This window comes from Aspergillus multicolor, assembly GCF_047715735.1.
Source record: "Aspergillus multicolor strain CBS 133.54 unplaced genomic scaffold BDW74scaffold_20, whole genome shotgun sequence".
Lineage (NCBI taxonomy): Eukaryota > Fungi > Ascomycota > Eurotiomycetes > Eurotiales > Aspergillaceae > Aspergillus > Aspergillus multicolor.
The window spans coordinates 572,702-580,808 of NW_027395971.1; the positions used below are offsets into that span (position 1 = coordinate 572,702).

An 8,107-nucleotide genomic window follows, 5' to 3' on the forward strand; every position below is an offset into this window, starting at 1 on the left:
AATATGCGCTTGGGCCGAGCCAATCACAGCTCTTTGCCAATTAGGAACAGCCCCAGGCATGCACGATCATAGGTCCCAATGAGGTCCAATGTTAACTGAGATTGCCTGATGACGACACAGGTTGTGCAATACAGAAGTTCAGTTGGCGAGTGACAAGGAGTGGTTATTGACTGCTCCGGGTCCACCTCAACATCATGAGTACTGTAGTGGAGGTCAAGTGTTGTGCGGTGGCTGACTGGAGTAAGCCAGGGTAATAGTCAGTTGAACTGGCCAATTGACTGTTTGAACGTCTTTTTTGTTTTTCTTGGGAATCACCTGCAATGGGAAGACACTTTGTTTTGATACTGACAAATTAATCGGGGTAGTGCCTAATCGGCAATGACCGAAGGCACATATTGTTGACACCGCGCCTCGAGTGAGATGTAATACACATCTGTATTGTCTTTACCAAACTAGCTCTGTGCTTGTCTCTCAGAAACACAGTAATTCTGCATGAAAATGGGGAATCCGGGTGTGCTTGAGTAGAACTCTCCCCGATTGTGAGTTATCCTCCGGTCACTAGAATGTAGCATCACATCAACCGGGCTACCGAAAGTTTGACGATGACTGGGAGTTGAGCTCCACATAATTCGGCAGGTGGTCATAAGGTTGTAGTGGGTGCAGAATACCATAAAACCCCGGTTACATGGTGGCTCTGTCGATGCGGTATCCAGATCCGCAGCTACTTCCCCTGCAATATCCGGCCTAGAGGTGCCCAGGTCCCTGGGTGGCATTCCCCCCTGCTGCTCTTGGGTATAAACTGCTTGCAACCCGCATAGTAAAATGCTCTATCATGTCTGGATTTATCGGGGCTGATTTCGCCGCGTATATCTTTTATTTCGCGCCTTCATTACTTCTTTGAGAATAAGACTATTCTGTACAAGCGGCCCAAAGGAGAAACCCATTACAGACAGACCGGAGTACATATTTTAGAGACCCGTTTGGTGAATTGCAGCGGCCAATGCGGTATATTGAACGTATATGTCAGTACTGGGGAGGTCGTGTGCTAGGTGAAGGTGATACCTCCATTTCATGGCATAAAGCACTATATTGATTAGATGTTTGGTTCCCAGTGGCCACATTTTGCTTGCCTGTACCTTTGGATGCAATTCTGCCTGTATATGCACTTATGTGTCATATGTTTGTTACCAAGCTGCTTCAAAATATTAAACACCCACGCGACTTCTCTCCGGTCAGGAGGTTGAGAGACTTGAACACGCTGTAGCACACCCTGTATCACGGCTAGACGGTTGTTCTCTGGCCCTTGACATATGCGTAAGTTCTTTCAGAGATCAAAAGGCCATGCACATAGAAGCCATGGACTTCCATAGACCGCTGGTCCGTTTTAGAGCGGGCCTAACCATCAGAGAAAGGTATGACCAAAACCCGGAAGGTGAACGATATCAGGCCCCATGGCGTAATTTACCAACAAACTGGACCCAGAAGTGTAGGTGCCAGGCCCCCAGAAAAGGTATTGAAAGTATAAATACACGCTGCTAGCAGCTTAATGCACATTCATTGGCTGGCAATGACTTGCGGCCCCGGTAACTTCTTACCTTCCCACGTGTATAGTTTGAAGGCATTATAAGAAGCCCTTCCCTGGTAGGTTGTGTCATGTAATTTATCTTCTCCCCTTACGGCGCCTGGGAAAATTGCGTTATAAGGGGTAATTTAAGAGCTGTAAAAGACACCCTACACTGTTAGATTAAGAATAGGGGATCCTTAATAGTTTTCCCTTGTGCTTACTGCACTCGCTTGCAAAAAGTATACATTAAGAGCCCTAAAAATTTTTATAACTGCAGCAAATATATAAGGGCTGGTAATTACAAATGTGTTAAATCAAAATTAACGTTCTTTAATAGCAAGTGGCAAAAGCTGGCGGATGCCATGTAAAAGCTAGAAGAGGAAAAGGAGGAGCTAATGTTAAGACTTCTCCGTCTGCGGAAATAGAGGAAAATGTTGTAGAAGAGAGTAGAAGGCTTTATTACTTATGATTATAAGGGAAATTTTAGAGCTGGAGAGACTGGAAGAGGAAGAGTAAAAACAACGATAATATTAGGATGCGCGAGCAAATAGCAACGCTCATGCTTATTTTATATTAGCTTTTAATAAGTAAAGCGATTTAGCCCATAATTCCTTGTTACCCCACGCTTTAACTTTGGACCAGGAGTATCTTTAACTTTTTTCCTGCTGGGATTCCTGAATCTTAGCTCAATAACTGGTTCCCGAGAGTTGTTTCCCTTTAAGTATTATTCCCGCTTAATAAGGCTTTTGGCATGTGCCATTTATTATATGCCTATTATTCTTGGTGCCATGCTTCTTAGTTGTGATCTGTTTAGACAAGCTTTCTTTAATAGTGGAAACATGCCTGAGCCCGGTAATCTTCCTAGCCCGCTCGTATCCTTCCAGACTCTGACCTCGTTTGACCGCGAAGTTTGGTGCAGATGATCTACAAGCTGAAAGTTTTGTCAGCGTAGATCTTGTTGCTTTACGGAGTTCGTATTTCTATGCCTCCTCACTAATCCCCACAGCGATTTCTTTGTACTTGGGATGGCGTCAACACTCAACAGCCAATATCCCAGACGGTCATACCTATGGTAGGTTCGGTGCTAGATCCGGTTAGTTTTTAGCTAAGCGATCATTGTATATCCATCACACATGTGGCGGGTTGCATCGTGTCAATAGCATATATGGTCATGAGTCGACTACTAGATCCGGTCATGTATCGCTACTTGGAGAAAGCCTAGAGTAAGAAAGCGAGATTCATGACCCTACTTTATAAAGTCCATCACGCATGTGGCGGACTATACGGCGTTAACACCCTGTATGGTCATATGCTAGGTGCTAGATCCGGCTTGCACTTCCGAAATGTTTAAAGCTGATCACTTAATTATTAAGAGTAGTTTATCACGCATGTGGCGGAATGCACGGCATCCACAGCCTAGATGGTCATGCTGGATCCGGCTATGTACCATCCACTGGACTTAACCTGGGACAGAGGACGTAGAGTTTGTGACGCTGGGATGTTTGTATATTGATCACTAGACCATTAGACGTAGTCCACCATGTATATCGCGTGATTATACAGCGCGGACCCAAGTCCCAGAGCCCTTAGATAGATCGTAAGTAGCGAGCAGTTAAAGGAGCAAGAGTTTTGGGTATAAATAGGACCCACGGCCCCCTACGCCAGTCGTAGCATCAGCATCATTTTCTCGATTTTCAATCTGGATATATCCTTCTAAGCACAACTGGTGCGGAACGTCAACTGTTCCCCGAGCCCCATTCATCATGCCTTACACTGCACAAACCATCAAACCCTCCCGCGCCAAGCTCATCCGGGACCTAAAACAGAATATGGCCCCGGAGGCTATTCAAACCCTAAGCCCGGACGCCACAAAGTCTCAGCAACCCGCTCCTCCATCTGAGTCCGGAGGCTCGACCGCATCCAAGCTGGAGAGCTACCCCTGCATCACGCAAAAGCCCACCCCCGCCGCCTTCGCCGGCCAGACAAACATCGCCTCCCTGCAAGTCGGACTCGGCAACAAGATCCTCGCTGGAAGCCAAATACGACGATCAACTTCGCCGCGCTAAAATCCGGGTATCCAAAGCCCGAGCTTGCCGTCCTGGCTGCGACTAAACTCAACGAAGCAACCACTGAGTGGAACGCGCTCAATATCGGCGCTCAGTTTGCTTGGGCTGAGAAGATTGAAGATGCGGCGTTTGTGCTTACCTTCGCGGATCAAGTCAGCCCGGGGACGCTGGCGGAGGCTTTCTTCCCCAGTGATGTAGACTTGAACCAGCTGAACGTATACGCCGCTGCATTCAAGCCCGGGACCGTGCAGTATCTGAAGAACATCTTCCTGCATGAACTTGGGCACGTATTGGGCCTTCGGCATGAGTTTGCGCCTGAGAAGGAAAAGAGCATAAAGTCGGTGCAGGTTGGGCCGCGGAATCCTACCTCCGTAATGAGCTATGAATTCCCTCCACAGATCCAGACGACGGATGTCGACAGCACCAAGGTCTTTTATTAATTCCCGGGGAAGGGACTAGGAGGGTGGCAAGGAGACGGCCTGCTGCTAAGCATTGTTGACTATGTGGCGGATAACTAAAGTCAGAAAGGATTGATTGTACCTATTGGCCTCCGGTGGTCTGGATAGCTATGGTATAGGTAAGTTTAGGCGGACAGGTTAACAAAAGTGACGTATTCTGTGTCCATGTACCTACCAAACTGAACCTTATTCTTTATGAATCGTTGTAGTTGTTGGATATGATATCGATCGTTGAGGCCTGCTGATGTGACAAGGCCTAGCCGTACAAGCACCAACACGTATTTGACCTTTGAGAAGGATACACAAAGACACAAAACAAATAGAGGTTGGGGCGATAAAGGATAGGACACTTCCAAATGAAGCCGCAGTGGGAGCAATCACGCAGTACAAATGAGGATGCCATTCACGCGGGTTCTGATCATTTCGCAAACATTTGTATCCCCGCCCTTCCCTTGGTGCCATACCATCATCGGTCATACCTAGGTATATAGAATAGCAGGGTAAAGAGCTTCCTATTCTGATACATGTCTTTTAATTCCATCAACCCTAACGGAATGCTTAGTAGATAGACGTACTAAATCCTCACTTCTTGTCAGCTTCGAGAACATGACGTTTCGATTATAGAACCATGAATTGCATACTTAACACAAAGGGAGCAGTCTTCCAACAGAAATAGCAGCCATCCTCTATGTACGACGTTTCATTCACCATAATCAAGTACCAGCCAATGGTGTGGATGCCCCTTACTGGAAGAATCAAGAGATCAGATTGTCAAAGAGAGCTGTGAGGAGCTGGCGCCCGCTTTTCTAGGGAGTTTTAGGAGCACAATGCATATTTTTAGAAGCGCTGCCATGTGGCATTCAAACATGGAGGATACAAAGCGGAACACCCGTTCCCCTAGGTATAAAGCTCAACAATATCTCTCAGAGCGCTTTTCCCAACCACTCTTGAAACCGACCTCTCCAGAGCTCGTCCTCAGAACTCCCTCCATCAATCCTTTACATCTACCATCTTCCCGCCCCCTCGCGCTCAAAATCCTCCTTCACGATCCATTCAAAACATAAGCACAAAATGCCCTACTACGACCTCCTCTCCGCGCAAAAGCTCATAACGCCCTCGATCAGCACCCCCGACATCTCCGGCCTCCTCCCAACCCCCAACGGCTCGCTAATTGTAACAATCGGCAAAGTGCAAAGCTACATCGAGTTCCCGCGGATCGTCTTTATCAGGTCGGATAGCTGCAACCCCGTGCAGACGTTCCGCAAGATCAATCTCGCGGACGTTCGGACGTACGCGGAGAACATCGACCGGTATGACTTTGCGCCGAGGATTGGACAGCAGGAGGAGTTCTGGTTTTATGTTGATGTTGGAAAACATGAAAGTTGGTTGCTGTATGGGCAGGGGACTGTTACGGGGGTTGTGGAGGGGGTGAGCGTTGTTGTTCTTGAATGAGTTTGGATTACTCATGGGATATACAATATTAGGCATTGAGGAGATGACGAGGGAGGCGGGCGAAACGGGTGATGATCGTATTTTCTCTTTGGCGTGGCTTTGAGGTCTGGGACGGGTGGTCGCTGGTAATTCGGAGCCTACCATACCATTGTAGGTTTTGGTCCACAGGTATAAGGGGCGTTACGATAAGGGATCCTCTTTGTTGAACGGCTTTGTCACGATTTACCGTTTTACATAGACAGCTGAAAAGGCACCCATGGCATGACAAATGCAATGGTATCATGTCTCAATGTTGTGCCATGCAAATACCTACTATGCCTTCGCCGAGCTACAAGATTTGGCATTGTCGTTAACCAGAAGTACAAACCCTATCTAAACCCACAAGCCTGGGCAAGTCTTCTTGTAGGACACGGATCTCTCAGCACAGTAAATCTTACCACTATCCATGCAGCCTCAAAGCCCTTGACTCTGATCTAGGGTAGGTGCAACAGATGCATACATCAAATTCCGATCGAGGTTATCTGAGCATCATCGATAAATCCCTTCCATTAGAGCATAAACAAATTAGGTTATCCACAGATCTCGCAAAATAAAGCCCGAGATGGCAAACGGGGACTCAAACGGCCGTTTTATCGGCATCGTCTACCAATCCGCATTCCACAACGGCGTGATCGACCAAGCAACAGCCTCCGTCTCAAACCCAACACAGGATCCATCGTTATCCTCCGTAAATGTACCCACAACCTCATTCGCGCACTCGAGATCCGAGTAGAGCTTGATCTCATAGCCCTCGTTGCTAGAAGTCTCGCCAGAGAGATACGAGATCGACACACCGAGGTTGATGTAGGAGCACTCGGTCGGGCTGGTCAAAGAGACAGTGGCGGCCTTTGAGTTGCAGGTTGAGTCGAGGGTGGAGAGGGCGAGGGTGCCGCTGAAGTCGGTGGGCACGGGGGTAGAAGAGTTGGCGGGGACGGTGGTGATTGCGCCAGTTTGGTTGGAGAGGAGGTGGCCCGAGTAGTTTGCGATGTGCTCCTCTGTGAATTGTTAGGAGAAGATGGTATAGGGAAGTAGGAGGGTGGGCATACCGAGGTTAATAGAAGCATCCGTTCCGCGACCGGCGGAGTTCTGGCAGGTGCAGGAGAAGGTTGCGCCGGAGAGGGTGCAGTCCGAGCATGTTTGGTAGTATTTACCACTGTACGTTCATGTTAGGAGTTCTTTGTCTCGTTTTCCTGTTGCATCGGGTGTGCTTACTCCTCAGTCCACTGCAGGAGACGTTAGTTCATATGCAGCCATACAGAATCCATGATGCGATGACTTACCACAAGGTTACCGTTCGAGTTCGCTAACTTGTACGGCAAAAAGACACTGCTCGTGATATCGTCGCCGGCGTCGTCGGGGCAAGTCCCAACGAGCCAGTTGCTGGTTACGGAGATATCGCTGCATTCGGAGGTGAAGCTTGCAGCAGCCGCAACCGCAGCACCGGTGAGGGCAAGGGCAATTGATAAGCGGGCCATCTTGTTGATTGGGGATTACTGTGAGATGTGATGATTAGGTGTTTCGTTGGGACTCATTGAGCCTTTTATACAACGCGGTCGACTGACTGCCTTGATGCCACAATCAAGATTGCAAGTGTCCGACCCCCGACTAACGAATGCAAGAGCTGAAGACCATGACTCGAAAGGCAGGAACCAACAATGAACTGTCTTGTTGATTCGTGGGTGCAAAACGGCCCCCTACGCTAGCCGGGTCCGCAACGGAGCTGCAGGGGCCCATACCGGGATTCTTCAGCTGGTTCTATGCAGGCCAGAGATTGTTGTACGCAATGTCACAGCACGGATCAAGAAACTGCTCCAATTGTTAGCAGGAATTAAGCTACGTATACCCTGGCCGTGCATCGTTGAGATTCATAAGAACGGAGTTAAAGATGTTTATTAGGGCTAATTCCGAGCATCCGAGCGGCTGACTACTACAACACGATCTACCAAGTAAGAGCTGCATTCTCCAGGATTTCTTGCTTAGTTTGACATATTATCCTTCTCGGAAGGTCAACCTAAACAGTTTAGTTCCCACAGCTGCAGAACCGTGCCAAACGCATCTAGAATGTGTGGCCGCGTCATCTCGGATTAAGGCGTGGGCTAGCGGTTGCTTAGGGCTCTTGGCTCCTTACAAACAATCGCATAATCAATTCAGTTTCCTCAGCAGGTGTACACAGGTCGCATGAGCCAAGCGGTGAGCTCATGCGACCTAGACCCCCAACACGTGAGCGCCAAGGCTATTATTAAGCAGACTTGTCCCGCACGAGGTCTTTAAATACGAGAGGGTAGGTGGCGTTGACATTGAAAGCGGGTCGCGCCACGCGCGCGTTACCTGACCGCGTGGAATTTGCTTTTACCGCTAGTATATAAATTATTTAAATAACAGTAAGTTCCTTAAATTTTACCAGGGGTATTAAGTATCTTTTCTCTTATAATTTAAAGATCTTTCTTAAAGTACTTAATAACCACTTAATAACTGGTTATAATAAATCTTAAGGATCCTAGCTTTTTCCTACAAGATAATCTCTTTTA

The 8,107-nt window shown here is 47.9% G+C and overlaps 3 protein-coding genes across 3 annotated transcripts; 2 read left to right on the plus strand and 1 right to left on the minus strand.

The window, feature by feature from the left end:
- Positions 1–3,327: 3,327 nt before the first annotated feature.
- BDW74DRAFT_180184 (uncharacterized protein) lies at positions 3,328–4,070 on the plus strand (the record flags this gene model as incomplete). Its single annotated transcript, XM_073729672.1, has 2 exons — positions 3,328–3,567; positions 3,648–4,070. 2 exons carry the CDS (start codon positions 3,328–3,330, stop codon positions 4,068–4,070), a joined length of 663 nt encoding a protein of 220 aa, XP_073582047.1.
- A 1,089-nt stretch (positions 4,071–5,159) lies between these two features.
- On the plus strand, positions 5,160–5,540 carry BDW74DRAFT_180185 (uncharacterized protein; the record flags this gene model as incomplete). Its single annotated transcript, XM_073729673.1, has 1 exon — positions 5,160–5,540. The coding sequence occupies one exon, from the start codon at positions 5,160–5,162 to the stop codon at positions 5,538–5,540; it is 381 nt and encodes a 126-aa protein (XP_073582048.1).
- A 642-nt stretch (positions 5,541–6,182) lies between these two features.
- On the minus strand, positions 6,183–7,054 carry BDW74DRAFT_180186 (CVNH domain-containing protein; the record flags this gene model as incomplete). Its single annotated transcript, XM_073729674.1, has 4 exons — positions 6,183–6,574; positions 6,626–6,732; positions 6,792–6,802; positions 6,860–7,054. The coding sequence occupies 4 exons, from the start codon at positions 7,052–7,054 to the stop codon at positions 6,183–6,185; spliced, it is 705 nt and encodes a 234-aa protein (XP_073582049.1).
- Between the last annotated feature and the right edge of the window lie 1,053 nt (positions 7,055–8,107).